This window comes from Gracilinanus agilis, chromosome 1 (genome assembly GCF_016433145.1).
Source record: "Gracilinanus agilis isolate LMUSP501 chromosome 1, AgileGrace, whole genome shotgun sequence".
Lineage (NCBI taxonomy): Eukaryota > Metazoa > Chordata > Mammalia > Didelphimorphia > Didelphidae > Gracilinanus > Gracilinanus agilis.
The window spans coordinates 390769798-390789247 of record NC_058130.1 but is presented as its reverse complement, the minus strand read 5'-3'; the positions used below and the strand labels follow the sequence as shown (position 1 = coordinate 390789247).

The 19450-nt window shown below is 40.3% G+C and overlaps 1 protein-coding gene across 1 annotated transcript in view; it reads right to left on the bottom strand.

Annotated features, from left to right (window-relative positions):
* Nucleotides 1-6509, bottom strand: part of FECH (ferrochelatase) — a 48546-nt gene extending 42037 nt beyond the window's left edge. The window contains exon 1 of the mRNA XM_044657801.1: nucleotides 6390-6509. Within this exon, the coding sequence (XP_044513736.1) occupies nucleotides 6390-6420 (31 nt within the window). The 5' untranslated portion in view covers nucleotides 6421-6509. The remainder of the gene's footprint in view (nucleotides 1-6389) is intronic.
* Nucleotides 6510-19450: the final 12941 nt, after the last annotated feature.

Here is a 19450-nt window from a genome sequence, read left to right as displayed (position 1 = left end):
TAATTTTTAAATTTTACATTTTTAGGATTTGGGGACTTTATATTTTTCTCTATTTAATTTCACTGAATGAAATTTAATCTACCATTCTAAATAAAGTGTCCAGATTTTTTATATAGTCAATTTCATTAAGCATCTTCCGCGTCAAAAATTTTGCCAAGTATCAGGGATGCAAGAAAAAGCAAGTCAGTACCCACTTTCAAGGAGCCCAAAGCTAATGAGGAAAAACAACATGCAACAAATATGTACAAACAATCATTTATAGGAAATAAGAAATAATCAATAGAGGAGAGGCATTAGAATGAATAGGGACTGGAAAGGATTCCTGGAGATGAGCTTTTAGCTGGAACTTTAAGGAAGTCAGGGAAGCCAAGAAGCAGAGATAAGGAGGGAGAAGCTTCCAGGGCTGGGGAGACGGCTAGGGAGAATGCTCAGAGCAGAGAGATGGGAGTGTCTTCTTCAGGGAAGAGGAAGAAGACAACCAGTGTCACTGGATCACTTAAAGAGTAAGGGTCAAGGTACCAGGAGACTTTATTAAGAAAGGCTTTGATTACGGTAAAGAACGCTACCTACATTCAGAGGAAGAACTGCAGGAGAGGAAACATATAAGAAAAACAATTGCTTGAACGCATGGGTCGGGGTGGACATGATTAAGGATGTGGACTCGAAACTACCACACCAATGCAACTACCAACAATTTGGAAATAGGTCTTGATCAAGGACACATGACAAAACCAGTGGAAATGTGCATCGGCCATGGGTGGGGAGAGTGAAGGGGGTGAAGGGGAAAGTAGGAGCATGAATCATGTAACCATGTTAAAAATGAATATTAATAAATGTTTAAATTTAATAAACAAATAAATAAATAAAAAGAAAGGCTTTGAATGCCATACAGAGGATTTCGTATTTAACACTGAAGGAAATAGGGAGGGAGCCACTGGAGTTTGAGTAAGGGGGCACAACAAGGTTGGGCCTGAGCTTTAAGAGAGCCACTTTAGCAGCTGAAAGGAGGACTGACTAGAACAGGGAGAGAGACTTGTGGCAGACTAACCATCCGGCTACTGCAATAGTCTAGGTATGAGATGAAGGGCTGTACCAGGGTGGTAGCAGTGTCACAGGATAGAGGATAGAATGTTCAAGAGCTGCTACAAAGGTGAAACTTATAAGCTTTGACAACAGACTGGTTTTGAAGAGTGAGAGACAGTGAGGAGTCCAGGATGGCACCTAGGTTGAAAGGCGATGAGCCTGGGAGAATGGTGACAGAGTAAACAGAAATAGTCTGCAGGGGTGAAGTTTGAGGAGGAAAGATGATGAGTTCAATTTTGGACATGCTGAATTTAAGATATCTATGGAACATCCACATGATCTCGATGATATTTAAAGGATCATAATAAAAATTTGAGAAATTGATTATTTTTCAAATGTTATAATATCCTGACTTTCAAGAGACTGGTATTCTTTTTGGCACAGTCAACTTCATTATTTTATTATTTATATAATTGGGAGGCATGGGGCAGCAGCAAGGTGGCTCATGGTTAGAGCCAGACCCAGAGACAGGAGATCCTGGATTCAAATTTGGCCCCATACACTTCTGAGCTGTGTGACCCTGGGCAAGTCAATTAATCCCAAATGCCTATGTTTTACCAGTCTTCTGCCTTGGAACCAGTATTTAAAATCAATTCTAAGTCAGACCAAGTAGAAAAAGCATTGATAGGGACTGGGTTCAAATTGTGGCCCTGCTACTACTCACTAACTATGCGAAGTTAAGACAATTTACATCCCCCTTCTTTCGGCCATTTTCCTCATCTCTGAAATAAATATTTGACCATTTCTTTCTAGCTTTAACCCCTATGACCTTTAGCACAAAAAAGCCTTTATTGCTTTTATGTGTGGACATTCTGTGTAAGTATAGCAGCCTGGACAAGAGAATTCGTAGCATACTATATCACTTGACATAATTTAAAGGCTTTTATGGTTTTATTTGTGATCAGAAATTTGTTAAGAGGAAAAAAAGTTAATTCAATATTACTAACCCTCGACAAAATTACTGAGTCTATGTGCCTATCCTGAAATGAGCATCACGTTATTCCCCAATGTCCTTTGTTAAGTCATCTATATCTGTTTGCATTTCTAAGAGACAGAAAGAGAATATTGGCTAGAAATATTTATGAAACATTTTCTTGTACATGACATTCTTATAAAGGTATGGTTCCTGTCCTCTAAGAGAATGTAATCTGAGGGAAGAAACTGATACAGATCAAAAAAATAACATCTTAAGGAGGCAAAGTGTTGATTACATGTATAACTAGCATTGTCATTGAGTCAATCAACAACCATTTGGTAAGGGAAGCAGCAGAGTAGGGGGTATAAAGTGGGATTTGGAGTCAAAAAGACCTGGGTTAAAATCTCACCTCATGTATTTACTACTGTGGGACCTGAGTAAATTATTCAATGTCTCTATGCCTCATTTTCTTCATCTGTCAAATTAGGAGGTTGGAGTCTATGGGCTCTAAGAGCCTTTCCAAAACTAAATCTATGACACTATTAAGCACCTTCTATGGGCTAGGCCAGGGGTCGGCAACCTTTTTGGCTGTGAGAGCCATAAACGCCGCATTTTTTAAAATGTAATTTCGTGAGAGCCGTACAGTGCTCACAGTGCGGGCTCCTGTAACAGCACCTGAAAAAAAATTGACTTTATGGCTCCTGCAGAAAGAGCCATATCTGGCCCTGTGTTTGTGTTCCTGCCTTAAAAGAGTATAGTGGGAGTAATACGTAACTCAGTGGATTGAGAGCCAGGCCTAAAGACAGGAGCTCCTGGGTTCAAATATAGCCTCAGATACTTCCTAGCTGTGTATCTCTGGGCAAATCACTTAACCTATGTTGGCTAGCCCTTATGGTTCTTCTGTCTTGGAACCAATACACAGTATTAATTCTAAGACGGAAGACAAGGATTTTAAACAAACAAAAAGAGAATATCATCCTGGGGGATAAAACATGCACACAAATGAGTATGAGATAATCAAAAGGTCTGTTATATTATTCGTTTGGAAGCTTCTTCTCTCTGTAGGAGTAAAAACGGAATACTCCTGATATTTTAAATGAAAGGATTTAATAATAACAAAAAAATGAGAGGGAAAGGGATTCCTTCAGCCAAATGAGCAGAGGACAGAGCCAGAGATCCACACCTGCCACCCTTTAACCAAAGCAAAGCCCAAAAAGAGCCCTGCAGTGTGGGTCTCAGCCAAATTTATCTCCCAAGCCTTTGTACATCAAATGAGGACGTACTTAAAAGGATGCTGGGAATGTAGCTCAGGTGTGGCAAATTTTCCACCTGCACATCTCCAATGATGCAGATCACAAGGTATCCACACCTATCTATCCTGTATAACTCTAATCCATTTGCTCCCCTAAGTTTTGCACCTAATGGGTTGAAGGGCTTCCTCACTTTCTCCTAACACGGGAAGGGCACCAATGGAGCACTCTGTCTGTCCACTCATCAGTGCTCACCCTCTGTCACAGGTCCATATTCACTTCCTAACATAGAATTCCTTGCCAACCTCTTCTCCTCCCTTCTTCCTCCTTATGTGCTCAATCTGCTGACCCTCTCATGTGCCTATGGTTTTCTAGGTGATGTTCATTTTTTATTCTTCTAAGGTAGGTGTGGTTCCATGTCTCATTGCCATACCAGGGAAATGTTAGCATTAAAAAGTTGGGCCTTTCCCTTTATGGGAAACAGGAAAAAAGTTGTGAAATTTCTTAAAGCCAATCCAACCAGTTTTTCTTGCTCTGTTCAACTCCAGACCCAACCAAGAGTCCATCTGAACAAGAGTCCCTGATAAATATACTGATGGCCAAGCTCTCTAAGGTGTTCAATCAAATACATTTTGAAATCTGGGCAACAGATATTTTTTGTGTCTTGGTCTTTCCCATGTGGGAATCTAATAGAATTCTCAACAGAAACAAAAAGGTGGGAGGGTCAAGGTTAAGAAATAAAATGAGCTCTGTTTTTGGATGTGTTGCATTTGAGACCAAAATGGAAAATTCAGGAGATGTCTAGCAAGAAACTGATGACATTCAAGAGAGAGGATTGAACACAGAGATTTGAGATTTCACTGCATCGAGGTGCTATTTTAACCCATCAGGAGCAGCACTAATGTCCAAAGAAGAAAGTATGGTCCAAAGAGAAAAAAGGGCTCAGGATACAACTGGAGGGGACACCCACACCAAAGGGTAGATAATACTGAGAAGGGGCAGAGAGGTGAGATGTCAATGTTACAGAAACCAAGGGAGTAGAGAGTATCCAGGCAGAGAGGATAGTTAGCCGACTACAGAGAACTGAGAAATGACCATTCATTCAATTTAGCAGTTTAGGGATTGTTGGTCATTCAATTAAACACAACAAACATTTATTAATCACTTGCAATGTTCAAGGCACTGAGTCAGATGATCAGGATAAAAAGAAAAAGGTAGGATCTGCCTCCCTTTTATATATCCAGCACGTGGAGTTGTCTGTTGTCCTTCACAGGAAAAGGGAGATCAGAGTGAAAGGATGGGGAGATATGACATGATTTCATCCACTTTGGAAATTCCAATATGAAATTTATAATCTTAGTAGCGTACCTATGGTAATAATAACACATTTATACAGTTTTAAGACTTGCAGTGCACTTATACATTATTTCATTTGACACCCTCCCCCATAATAAACATTGAAGTGGATAGAAGCTGTTATTAACTTCAGAATATGGATGAGGGCATTGAGGTTCAGAGAAATTCAAACTCAGTTCTTGCTGACTCCCCAAAAGAATCGCTAGCTGCTGCACCATGCTGCCTCTCACTTGATGAGTAACAAGAACTTCGTATTTCTTGGCTGGAAAAACCACAAATGTGATTCAGTGATAGAAAGGGCACTTGGGAAACTCACAAAGGTCATGGCAGAGCCTCCAAGAGACTTCTAAGCTCCTATCAATAACCAGTAACACAACAGGCAAAATGTAAGAAGCTTCAATGCTTGGCACCCAGCTGTCAGGAGAAACGTTGGCTACAATCAAGCAGTCAGTGGGGACGATTTGCTACAAATTGAATCAAGCACTCTCTGCAAACAAACGGAGTTTCATAACATGCTGACTACTGTTATCCCAAAACAACAAAGTCCTTAATCACTCCTTTTTTTCCCCCCTTAATCATTCTTTACCAGTAACCTAAAGTAAGAAGTCCTCTGTTAATAGGATCCTAAAATTTAGAGCTGAAAGTCACCTTGAAGGCTATCTAGTAACCCCTTCCTTGTATAAATAAATATTAAATATTTGCAATATGAATATATGTAATATATAATAAATATATGTATATAAATATAGTGTAAATAAAAAGAGATCCACACAAGTGAAGCAAATAGTTTACAAAGGCTTTAAGTCAGAGGTGTGCCAGGAACCAGTCTGGAATGTGGAGTCAGCCCCTTGCATCACACCACTTGCATTTTTCTCTGGATTTCCTCCCCAAAAGGTAGAAGCCCTTATTTCTATAGATAAGGCTTCAATAAACCCCACTGGCTCCCACAAACATCAAGTTTTCTCTCTCCTTTATGACCAGGCCTCTTTTTACTATTCTGGAAGTTTTGTACCTTGTTTTTTATTCCTCTCTCCTCACCACACAAAAAACACACCCATCCTGGGCTGCTTGCTCATATAATACTCCATCTCCCATCTCCCAGCCTTTTCCCCAGCTGTGCCCCTAGCCAGAGGCAATGATCTTCCTCTTCACCACCTCCGGGAATTCCCCTGTCTTCCTTAATGACTAAAATCAAATTCCCTACAAGCTATGCCTTCCCCAATATGATTGTTCTTCATCTCTACTGGGGCTGTCATTTCTCTTTCCTGTACATGCTGTTCCTTTTTTTTAGACTGCAAGCTCCATGAGGAGAGTCCGAGTTTTTGCCCTTTTCTGTGTAAGTAGCGCCAATAGACGTTAAATCTATGCCTGTTTGTTAGGGGAGGAGTTGAATCTGAGCTTCAGCCAAGGTTGCCCCAGGATGACAGCGCGATCTGGCAGGAATGCAACACTATTTTCATTTTGTAGAGGAAACCAAGGCCCAGCTAGAGTGAAAGCCTTTCCCGGTTTCCCAGGAGTTAAGCGTTACAGGCAGAACTCGAACCCAGAACCACGTATCCTGAGCCCGCGCTCACTGCGCAGCGCTATCTCATCGATATTCCGGATGGGAACCCCAGAACCTGGACTACGCCCGCCCCCTGAACCCCAAGACTTCCGTCCCAGGGCTACCCTCCCCACAAGCGGAGCCTTAGGAGACGTTCAAGATCCTCCCTTCCTGCTATCACGATACTCGCGACTCGTGACTACAGCCACGACCAGGGCGACGCGGCCCGAGATGCACTTACGCGGACCCAAGAAGCGGGCGGCAGCGGCCATATTGGTGCTAAGTGGAAGCTTTTCGTCGTTCAGCAGAGCCCACACAGCGCCCCGTTCCCCGGGCGGCTCCTGTGCGCACGCGCGTTCGGCCCTCCCAGCCCCGGACTCTGGCTCGCTCCGCTAGACACCCTGCTGAGATGCGGCGCACTCTGCTACACAGGAGAGGAAACTGCCCCAAATCTGCCCTGGGTCCCGAGGAGGGGTGGGGCCGAAGGAAGCTGGGGGCGGGGACAGCTCCAGGATCCACCCCTTTTACATCTGCCTGCGGAGAACGCGAAGTAGTAGAGCTGGAAAGATAAGATTGCATTTCCCGGATCGCGTTAGGTATCTAACGGTTTTAAAGGACCCCAGAGGGTAGCCAGTCCGACGCCCTCATTTTACAGTTAAGGAATTGAGTTAAATAAATTAGCAAAGATCATACAAGTTTGAACTCGGGCCCTCTGACTCCAAAGCCAGTCTCTCCCCGCGTTGTTGACTCCGATAAAGGTCTAGGCATACTTTATTATTCAATAAAATCACCAATTATAGATTGAGAGCTGGGAAGTGCCTCAAAGGCAATAATAATAATAATAATAATAACAAGAACAACAACAACAACAACAACAACAACAACAACAACAACAACAACAACAATTTACACCAGNAACAACAACAACAACAACAACAACAACAACAACAACAACAACAACAAACATTTACACCAGGTACTGCCAGTCGGATACCTTTGATCCTTACAATTACCCTGGAGGTAAGTGTCATTATTACCATTTTACTGATAAGGAAAACTGAGACAAACAGGTTAAGTGATTTTCCCAGCGTCACCTAGCTAAGAAGTCTCACAGCTCTGAGAAGTAGATGCTATTATTATTACCATTTTATAGATGAGGAAAACATAGGTTATGTGACTTGCCCAGGACGTCAGCTGATAAGTGTCTCCGGCAAAATTCGAACTGGGGTCTTCCCACCTCCAGATCTAGCCTTTTTTCCAAAACACCGTCTAGGTATCTGTTCTCACTTTTTCATTTAATACTTGAAGAAACTGAGGATCGGAGAGATTGACTTACCCAATATCACATAATTCCTATGCAATAGAGGCAGTGTTTAAACAAAAATCCTTTGACCTAAGAGCTCATTCTCTTTGCACTCTCAAACATCAATAATTTCAAGGTTCTAAAGACCTGGAAAGACCTGTGTGGACTGATTGCAGAGCGAAATGAGCAGAACCAAGAGAACATCATACACAGTAACTGAAACATTGTGGGATGTTAATCAAATGTTACTGACTTTGCTATTGACAGCAATGCAGTGATCCAGGACGATCCTGAGGGACTTAAGAGAAAAATGGTCAAAGAATATGAACAGGAAGTTCTCAGAGGAAGAAATTAAAACTATAGTTACATGAAAAATGTTCCAAATCACCACTGATTAGAGAAATGCAAATTAAAACAACTCTGAGGTACTGCCTCACGCCTACCAGATTAGCTAACAAGACCAAAAAAAAAAAAAGGAAACCAATAAATGGGGGGAGGGAGTGTGAGAAGATCCGGACACTGATACACTGTTGGTGGAGCTGTGAACTGATATAACCATCCTTGAAAGCAATATGGAACTAGGCTCAGCGGTTCACAAAACTATCCATATCCTTTGACCCAGCAATGCCACTACTGGATTTGTATCCCAAAGATATCAGAGACAAGGGGAAAGGACCTACCCATACCAAAATATTTTTTGGAACTCTCTTTATAATTTAAAAGAATTGAAAATTGAAGGGTTGTCTATCATTTGGAGAATGGGTGAACAAGTGTAGCATATGGCTGTAATGGAATACAATTGCTCCATAAGAAATGATGAACAGACCAAGTTCAGAAAGACATGGAAAGATTATATGAACTGATGTAAAGTGAGCAGAACCAGGAGAACAATGTCTCTAGTAACATAAATATTATACAATGATCAACTGTGAAAGTCTAAACCACTATCAGGAAAACAAGTTCCTGTGATAGCCAAAAGGGACCTAGGACAAAAAATGCTACCCCCAGCCAAAAAAGAACTGTTAGAGTCTCATTGCAGACCAAAGCACACCATCTTACACTTTATTTCCTTCATGAATTTTTTATATATGTGACATGTGTCTTCTAGCATGACGTGAACAATGAGATATGACATGTGTGTTAAATGAAAACACTAGTATATTCTATATCAGACTATTTAATGGGCATGAAGAAAGGGAGAGAGGGAGAAAACCTGAATCCTGAAATGTCAGAAAACATTTGGCAAAAATTGTTTCTACATGTAACAACAACAAAAAAAGAGAGAAATGAAAAGAAAAATACTAAGGCAGCTATATGGCATAATACACTGAGTGATGTACTTGGAGTCAGAAAGATCTGAATTCAAATCAACCTCAGACACTATGTGACAGCCTCAAACACTCAGACACAGCTATGTCACACTGGGCAAATCGCTTAAATATTGCCTACCTCAGTTTCCTCCTCTGTAAAAAGGGGCTAATAATAACATCTAACTTGCAAAGTTGTAATGAGGATCAAATGTGATATTTGTAAGGTGCTTTGTAAACCTTAAAAAGTTATATAAACATTGGCCGTTATTATTAATATTTGTACTGCCTACCTCATATAACAGTTTTGATTAAATACCTTTTTAAACTGCAAAAAAAGAAAATAATTATTAGGTTCTTTTGATTTTAAGGTCTCTGGCAAATATTAACAGCTAGAATAATAGCTGACATTTGCAAAGCCTCTTAAATGCATTATCATAAAATGATATCAAAATAGCCAGTAGTATAGTGGACAATTATCACCCTCATTTTGCTAATGAGGAAACCAAGGCTCAGAGATATTAAGTAATCTGCCTCAGTCACACAATTAGTAAATGGAAGAGGCAGCAATCAATCATTCCTCTTTGAAGAGCTCCTCATATTGTATGATTGTTTTGCCTAGATTCTTCTCTTCAAGCACACAGATTATAAACAGTATGGTGTGAAGGAGAAATAGAAAACTGGGGCAAATATCCAAAAAAAAAAAAAACCCTCAGAATGCTATTGTTTCCATTACTTGGATATACATTCAGTAAAAGAGGTATTTTTGCCTAAGATCTAGATAATTGCCTCAATCCACCATACTTTGCATGAATTAAAAATACTCCGAGTCCATGCTGAAGTGAATGCTGATCAATCATAGGATGAACAAACAGTTCAAGTTACATTTTGTTGAACAACAGCAGCTGAACTCAAAAGTTGAAGCCATCAGTCAATGGCAAATCCCAGGATGGCATCTTTGGGTATTATATCCAAATGGCTAGAGGACTGAACTGTACTCACAGGTGAAATATCATTAATCAGCAGTTCAACCACATGCTTCCTCAGCCTGCATAAACCTTATTGATATCTGCCCATAAATCCTGTTAGACTATCTACATTGTGTACTGAAATCTCCTTTGACTTTGGGAAGAAGGGGGAATCACTAAAGAACTCTCAATCTGTGACTCACTTATCACTTTTGTTTGGTCTCATATCCATTACTTAACTCCAGTGGCTATTACTTAAAGGTGGAAACAATACATAACTCCTCTACCAAAACTCTTTAGTTCAGCCAAACTGGCTTTGTTACTATTCCTCACAAATGGCACCCCTCATCCTAAATTTGGGTCATTGCACCCTGCTGTCACCCATGCCTAGAATGTTCAATACCCCCTGAGAATCCCTAGTTTCCTTCAAAGTCCAACTCAAGTACCATCTTCTATGTCGGAAGTTCTTAACTGTCTTTAGAGTCCTGGACCTTTACGGCTATGGTAAAGCCTATAGACTCCTTTTCAGAATAATTTTTGGATACATATAAAAACATACATTTTGCTGTTCAGTCATTTTTGACTATGACAAAAATATGTGACAAAAGTCTATGGAATTTTCTTGGCAAGATTGTTTTGCCATTTCCTTCTTCAGGATGCCCCCATTTTATTTTTGAGGAACTGAGGCAAAGAGGGATTGAGTGACTTGCCCAGAGTCAGACAGCTAATATGTGTCTGAGACTGGATTTGAACTCGGATATATTCCTGACTTTAAGACCAGTGCTCTATCCACTGAACCACCTCGCTACCCCAGTAAAATACAAAGGATTAGATGTATTTCTCCCCCAAGTCCATGTGGCCCCTGACCATTCTCCCTGAGGATCTATAGATCTCAGGGTAAGAACACTTGTTCTACATGAGACTTTCATTTTTAACTTTGTACCTATTTGTAGTGTTTTCAGTTTTGTCTGATTTTTTTTCAGTTGTTTTCAGTTGTGTCTGATTCTTTGGGACCCAGGTATTTTTTTTTTCCCCCCCTTGGCAAAGATACTGGACTGGTTTGCCATTTTCTTCTCTAGCTCATTTTACAGGCAGAGTTAAGTGACTTGCCCAAGGTCACATGGCCAGTAAGTATCTAGGGCCAGAGTTGAACTCAGGAAAATAAGTCTTCCTGACTCAAGGCCTGGCACTCTATGCACTGTGCTACCCTAGGCTGCCTTTTCCTGACTCATAGGAAATGCTTAATAAATGCTTGCTGATTAATCAACCAAGTCCTAATCTAATGCCTCATCTTAGTATGCAGATGATCCTGGGCTCTTAAAAATCATACTAACCAGCTGAAAACTGACAGATTCCACTAAGCTCAAGGTTACATACCAAGATATGATTAAATGCCATTCTTCACACATTCTACTTTCCAACCAAACTAGATTGACTAGCTGCTTTCTAGATCTGACATGTCATCTTCTTCCTTTGTGCCTTTGGATAAATTGCCTTCCCTGCAATGCCTTTCTCATCTCTGCTTCTCAGAGGATTGGTCTTCTTTCAAGGTTCAGCTCCAACAATATCCCTTGCTGCAAAGCCTTTCCTGATTTCCCCCAGCTATGCTCCCTCTCAGGTAAGTAAGTCTTCCTGGTACACTGTGATGTCTCATTGCTCCCTTAATTATTCTATATTATTCTTTAAAGTCTCAGCTAAAATCCCACCTTTCTAGTTTTTCCCAGTCCTCCTCAATGCTATTGTGTCCCTCTAAGATCACTCCCAATATAGATGTGTGTATGTGTATTCTGTTCTGTACTTAAATAGCTGAAGTGCTGATCAAATTATTCAGTTTTCTAAAAATGATTATTTCTGCTCCAGTGGGAGCCCCAAATAAAAGGGCAAGTCTTTGTCATTATCTAAGGGTACAATCAAATAGAAATTCTATAGGATTGTTGCTCTGAGAAATGGAGAATGATAATTATTTTCAAAAAATTCAGTTTTCCTATATTTCATTACCAAAACTACATCTGTTAGCTAAGATTCAACTAATTTTTTTTATTGTTCTTTCATAGTTTTTCTAGTATGAGGGATGTGTTTTCTTGCTATGAAATCTTTTACCTATTTTCAGATTCAGCATCAGAAGAAGCAATATGTCTAAAGCCAGAAAATTAGAGAGTAAGAGGAAATTGAGAGTCTAAATTCTCTCTTCATTTAGCCACATCTGGAAGGTCCTGGATAAGTTGAATATTCTATCTTTGGCTACATTCCCCTTCCTGTCAAGGGAAGATAATGCTTGTCTTTTGACTATCTATCACACAGATGCCATAATGATCGGTGAGTATGCAAAAATTGAGGAAAATTTCAGTGGAACTCAGTGGTTTGCTTGCATTTTAGGCTTGTTTTTTTTTATCAAGTTAATAATGAAGCGGGAAAGGCTAATATATGCTAAAAACTTTCAGTCAACATTAAGAGAAAAGAAATTAAGAACTTTTTTAGGGAGAACTTTTAAAAAATTGTATTGAATTTTTAAAATAAATTACTTTCATATTCTTTTTTGTTAATATTTATTTTATTACATTTGAGTTACAAACTATTTCCTTCTTTCTCTCCCTCCCTCTCACCCCCACCACTAGAGAAGGCCAACATTTGACACAGATATATATGAGAAACTCTATAATACTGTACATAGTTTTATATATCGATTATTTCTCTAGAAAGAGCCTCTTCTTTCTTAGGTCGTTTCTAGTTATTTGAATATTCATATAACTAAGAATAGCTTAGTCATTCATATTTATTCTGGACAATATTGATGTTATCATATACAAAATTCAATTGGTTCTGCTCATTTCATTTCTCATTATTTCATGCACTTATTTATTTGTTTGTTTATTAATTTATTTGTTTTTAAAACCATCCCTTCCCTCTTAGAATCAATACTGTGTGTTTGTTCCAAGGCAGAAGAAGGATAAGAGCTAGCAATGCCCCCGGTCACATAGCTGGGAAGTGTTTGAGATCAGATTTAAACCCAGGACCTCCTTTCTCTAGGCTTGGCTCTCCATCCCCTAAATCCCCCATTTAAAAAAATGAATATGAATTCACTGAAAGCTTAAATTTATTCATTTAGCACTTATATTTATAAATTACATTACTCTTTCTGTGGATTTTGTTGATATGCTTTCGTTTTTATTCATTTTAAATCCCAACCTTTAATTCAACAAGAATTTAAGGGCAAAGTGCTAGGAACACACACACACATTCACACTCACACACTCATAAGCAAAACACACTAATATACTAACAGTAACACACGAGAGCGCGTGCACGCACACGCAAATAAAACCCACATTAATACACTAACACGCGTGCGAGCGCGCGCACGCACACGCAAATAAAACCCACATTAATACACTAACACGTGTGCGAGCGAGCGAGCGCACGCATACGCGAGCGCGCACACTCCTCCAAACAACCCCGCCCTCCCCACCCCCCACTAAAACACACTTCCTCCCCTCAAAGTCATTCTCCCGGAGGGCTAGGGGTCCAGAGGAAAATATAAAACTTACATAAAGGCAGTAAGAAGGGAATGCGAACTAACAAGTAGGTCAAACAAGGCTTTCTATAAGAAGGTGTGCGACAAAGAGGGAGAACTTGGAATCAGAAAACCCCATTCCAAGGCTGTCCAGCAGTATGGAGACGGAAGGGACGGCAAATGGGCCGGTTTGGCCGGAATTTCCGAAAAGATGGGTTGGAAGCCAATTGCCGAGGGCTTCCCATTCCAAAGGAGGTTTCGTATTTTATCCCAGAGCCCGAGCCGCTGGGGTTTTTGGGGCAGGGGGCGGCATGGTCAGCACTGGGCTTAAGGAATATGGGCATGACAGCTGTGCTGAGAATTGAGTCGTTATTTCCATCCATCAAGATGTTGATAGCGTGACACATGAGGACGGCTATGTGACATGTGGAAATGAATTCATTCCTTTTCACCTAGAAGACACACCTCTCCTCTCACAGAAAGGTGCTTTGCCCTTAGGAGAAGGCAGTCACTAATGGGGGGGAGGAGGGGAGGAGAAGTACCCTGGGAGCCAGGAAAGCCTGGCTGGGGTGGTGGGCCAGACCCGCCATGAAGGTCCTTTAGCCTGAGCCTGCCTCCTCACCCGGACATATGGGCTGGGGAATAGCAATGGCTGCACTACCTAACCCCATAGCATTGGTATAAGGATCAAATAAGATCACGGATGCTCCTCAAACCCATCTATTTTAATTAGCTCATCGGGCTACCAAGTTGTTTTCAGGGGTCTCAGTTGGGTCTGACTCTTCATGATCCCATTTGGGGTTTTCTTGACAAAGATTCTGGAATGGTTTGCCATTTGCTTTTCCAGCTCCTTTTGCAGAGGAGGAAACTGAGGCAAAGAGGCAAGTAACTTGGCCAGTCACACAGCCAAATTTGAACTCAAGTCTTCTTGACTCCAGGCCCAGCACTCTATTCACTGCATTTCTTTATACTTGACCTGTGCAAAATTTCGATATATATCTAAATGTGTGCTTTTCCTTACATATGTCTCATCTTAAGGGTACAAATATAGGAAGTTCATACCACCATATGGATGAATTTGTCAGTAAAATAAACATAATATTAAGTGCCTATTCTATGCCAGACATTGTGCTAAGTGTCAGATCAGCTTAGTAATAAGTAACTTTCCATTCCTAAGAGTAAAATCAGTTTCTTTAGAAAACTAACAGCAACTCTGTAGTCTATAAATAATAGATAATGATAGCATTGAGAAGAGCAGAATGATAAAAAGCTAAAAAAATGCCAAAACACGCATATTCCTAGATTTAGAACTACAAAGGCTTTAGAGAAGAAAGGGATACCTTTTGTTTCACAGATGAGGGAACCCAGGTGCTGGCAGCTAAGTGGTGTCATAGTTAAAGCTCTAGGCCAGGGGTCAGCAACCTTTTTGGCCATGAGAACCATAAACACCACATTTTTTAAAATGTAATTTCCTGAGAGCCTTACAGTGCTCACAGTGCGCTCCTGTAACAGCACGTGAAAAAAAATTGGCTTTATGGCTCCTGCAGAAAGAGCCAGATATGGCTCTCGAGCCATATGTTGCCGACCCCTGCTCTAGGCCAAGAGTCAAGAGGACTCATCTTCCTAGGTTCAAATCTGGCCTCAGACACTTTGTAGTTGTGTGACTCAAGGGAAGGCACCTATTTGCCTCAATTTCCTCAACTGTCAAATGAAGTAGAAAAGGAAAGGTCAAACCACCCCAGGATCTTTGCCAAGAAAACCCCAAGTGGGGTCAAGAAGGGTTGGACCCAACTGAAGAAAATCAAACTGACCCCCACAGTTTAAATGGCTTCCCAATGTCAAACAGGCAGTAAGCTGGCTGAATCTGAACCCAGATTCTGACTGCAACACCACACCACACTACACTACTGTGTGTGTGTGTGTGTGTGTGTGTGTGTATATAAATGAGATAATTCCAGAGAAAATAAGCTGCAATGTGCATTGAGATATAGGCGAAATTAAAAAAAAAAAAAAAAACAACCACCACACTCACTAAGACTCATCCTTCTAAGGTTCCTGAAACACTCTAGTGAGGATCTTCTTTAAAAGAGTGGATAATTGTTTTACTTCTATTTTCCAAATTTACCTAGGAGTATTTATGCAGAAACATACACTTTCTACACAGAAATGTATATGAATGAAAGGAGCCTCTGGGCAGTTCCAGATAAGCAGCCCAGCAGAGCAGAGGATTTATCTGAGGCTGGGTGACTTAATTAGTGGATAAAGCACTTGCCTGTCACAGATAGGGCCCAGTGTGTGAGTTTAGCTCACAGACCTAAATAAAATGAATTTGTTGGTTTCAGCTCAGTGCCTTGGGAGAGGGGGGAACTGAAATCATTACTTGTCATGATTGGCACCTCTGAGCTGCACAAACTAAATTTAGATTACTCAGCTGTATCCTCCTTAATCAGAAAAAGGGATAAAATTTAGTGCAAAAGAAGCTGTAGCCATGTAAAGCAGAAGTAATTTGCATGCCTTCATCACCTGATCCACAGCTCCAAAATGCAAACTTAACTTTGTTAAGGCAGGGATGCTTCAGAATCCATATCACAGTGAGGAAAGATTGTATGTAGCCATAGCCATCCTCTTACCCAGTTACCCCAAGTCCTGAGTTCACATGCAAGCTAGTCAGGTTAGGGGTACAGAGGTTATTTGTCTAAACTTCACATTAAGGTATTTCCTGGAGCATATCCATCTCACACACTCCCCAAACTTTCAGATTATCCACAACATTCTTTGTGGAGGTGTTTTTATGCCAGGAAGTTCTTCTGAAATTAGAAGAGGAATATTTCCCACTCCAGTCCTTCTTACTTGTTTAAAAAGTTGGAGTTGTTCAATGCTATACTATACCCAGTAAGTTAAGACAAGTGCTATTACCCACATTTCACAGATGGGGAAAATTGAGGTGCAAGCATATTCAATGATTTGGCCTGCATCACACAGCTAGTAAGAGGTAGAAGCTGATTGAACCATTTCCCTCTCCACAGACTTCATGCTGCTGTCTGATCATTTTATCCAGATTCTTCTCCAGGGTACAAATTATAGGAAGTGCCTAAACAGGCAAATTCTTTCCAGGTTAAATAACTCAATTCTTTTTTTTTTAAGTTAAAAATTTTTTTTTATTTTTTAGCAATTACAAGTAATAACAAACTTCCACACAAGTTATATGATTGAACTCATCTTCCTCCCTCCCTTCCTTTCCCCTTCCCGGTGCTGGCAGATTTGATCTGGATTATACATGTATTATCATACCAAACATTAAATAACCCAGTTCTTATAGTCATGAGATCTTCAGAAGGTCAGGGTTGCTTCTTTGGTTTTTCTCCTTTCCTAGAGCTCTGAGGACCCTCTTCAAATCCTTCATATCTCAAGTCTAAGGGCCCACCCATATTCCTCTATCTCCACAGCAACAAGAAATGCCAGACCATCATTATCTATTCTTCAGGAAGGACCATCTAGCCAATGCCTTGAAATGATAGAGGTATAGACGAGCCATGACAAGTCATGAAAACTACAAATTAGTGTTTATGCACTGCTCTAGCCATGCTGAATTTTATTATGCAATGGAAGTAATAGTAATAACTAGCTTATTTATAGTGCTCTGAAGTTTGCAAAGCACTTTACAAATATTATCTCATTTTTCCTCATAACAGCCCTGGTAGGTAGTTACTATTATCACCATTTTACAGATGAGAAAACCGAGGTAGAGGTTAAATGACTTGCTGTATTCCTAAGGGGAATACTTAGGTTTGTAGCTGCTAAATTTTGGTTCAGATTGGCATAGTGTAATAAGCACACTCAGACTAAGCTAAGAGACTTAATTGATTTATTGAGAGAGAGGGACAAGGAGTGCAATAGGAAAATAGAAATATAGTGCTACATAAGAATCTAACAATCCATCAGCAAATTTAGGAACCATCTATATCTGTTTTTTCTAGCTGGAGAGTCCCTTCACTTCAGCTGCGGGTATTCCATTTGGTCTCTCCTCGGGTGAGACTCCCATGAGCCAGTAGAAGGGGCTAGCTTATTGACCTCAGAACTGTTTGTTTTAAATTCAGGGAGATGCCACTTAAAAGTATGTTGCAGATTTCCTATGGACACGTGGGGACTATGAGACTACATTTCCATGATCCAATGGGTTTTCTGGTTTCCGGTTTTGGGTGGGGGGACTTCAGACGTCCTCCATGTATGGGGCAGTTTAAATTCAGAGGAGGGCCTAGAGAAGGCCTCTTGGTTTCCTGGATGGCTGGCTGGCCTATGAGAGTGAGGATGAGCTCCGGCGGTAAATTTAAAAGATAGTCAGGCGTGGTCATATATATTTTACCAGCATGGCCATGGCTTTAATTAAACTACTAATTTCTCTTATACTATATGTCTTTATCATTTTTAATCTTAACAGAACAAAAAAGGCATGAAGTCAAGTCTTTGCATGACCATTTAGCTAGTCAGCATCAGACCTTACCACCTGGAGTTGGCCTGGTTCGAGGCAGCAAAATATCTGTGCTTTCTAGCTCCAATATCGTTTTCCAGACCTACAACAATCTGGGCTTCTTTTGCCCCTCCTGGGAATGTGGCCAGAATTGCCAGATAATCACATACTTCCCTATTCCATTGGGAACACAGCTAATGTCCTGAGGGAAGATTACCTGGTCCACTTTGAGGCTATACACAGGAAATTTGGAAGATCTTTTAATTTCATTAACCCTACACTTGCCCAAGGTCACATAGCTAGTGAATATCTGAGGCTAGGCTTGAACTCAGGTCTTCCCGATTCTAGGTCCGGCACTCTTCTTGTCACCTAGCTGATTAGTAGTGTTAAGAAAACCAAGTTCAACAATGAATTTCTTTGAACTTTTTTTTAACGCCTAAAGTCTCAAACTTGTCCCAAATCACCTGTCTCAAACACATTGGTTAATGTAGAAGTAAACTATACATGCAAACACTCTCCAGGTTACATAGCACAATTTTTATAATGGAGGACCCAGAAGAAGCATCAAAAATTTAAATACAGTTCCTTTTTATTTCTCTCAGAATCTAGGAGTCAGATATAGCCAAATCAATCCTGTCCCAGTTAATTTTGAGGCTTCATCAGTAGTAAGGCACCATGAAATGATGATGTCATTCATCATGAAAAAAACTTTTAAGCCTGAACTGACCATGCAATCATCCAGGGGATTCTGGGAGAGAAAGGAAGCAGAGAGAGGAAAATAGGGCAGAAAAGTGGACTGAGGGCAAAGTGAAGGGGAAGACAAGTAAGACAATGAGGAAAGAAGGGAGGAGGTAGGGAGAGCAATTTGACATCAGCATGTATACTATTAAAAGTGTGAAGCTCTACCACCAATCAGTGACCTTATGACTAATTCCTGGGCTTGGCTGCCCACTTCTATCTCTTTGCCCTATGTCTAATCCCATAGCTTTGTGGAGATTAAAATTAATATGCAAAATACTAAATATATTTATAAATATTTTATTAATAATAAACTAACAAAAGAGACTAACTAAAAGGTACTAACCAGCTCCCTCCCAGGAACCAAAGAGAAAGGGGGAGGAGTTATAGCCAACTATAAAACAATAATGTGATCATGCAAATGTGGAGGCACAGGAGAGATTAAAGGGAATTTTGGGAAGAATAAGGGATTTATGGGGGATGAAGTCCAAGGTTCAAAATTTCCATTTTTACAGTCTTTACTTCTTGAAAGAGCAACCAAGGCCCCTTCTGCTGCTCTGGCAAACTCTCTTCGCCACTGACCTGTTATTTCCTATATTCATGCCCTAGTTACAATACTCCAGAATGGGATTGGGTATTGCTGACTCCAGCATAACCATTATGTCATGACTGTTATTCGAATTCTGTTTTCGTTTCATTCATTAAATTCAATTCAATAAACATTTATTAAGCACTTATTTATATTGTGCTAGATTCATGAAACCCAAAACATAAGTATACATCCACTATTTGGGTCTCACTTCTTCAAGTTAAATATTACTCAAACGAATTCCCTAATAAAGTAATATCCACTAGAAGTTATTTATATCATTACAAGTATTTCTATTCTTGTGGCAGCAAGGTAGCACAGTGGATAGAGCAGCAGCAGGCCTGGAGTTAGGAGAATCTGGCTTCAAATTTGGCCTCTCACTTCCTAGATGTGTGACCCTCAAAAAGTGACCTACCAA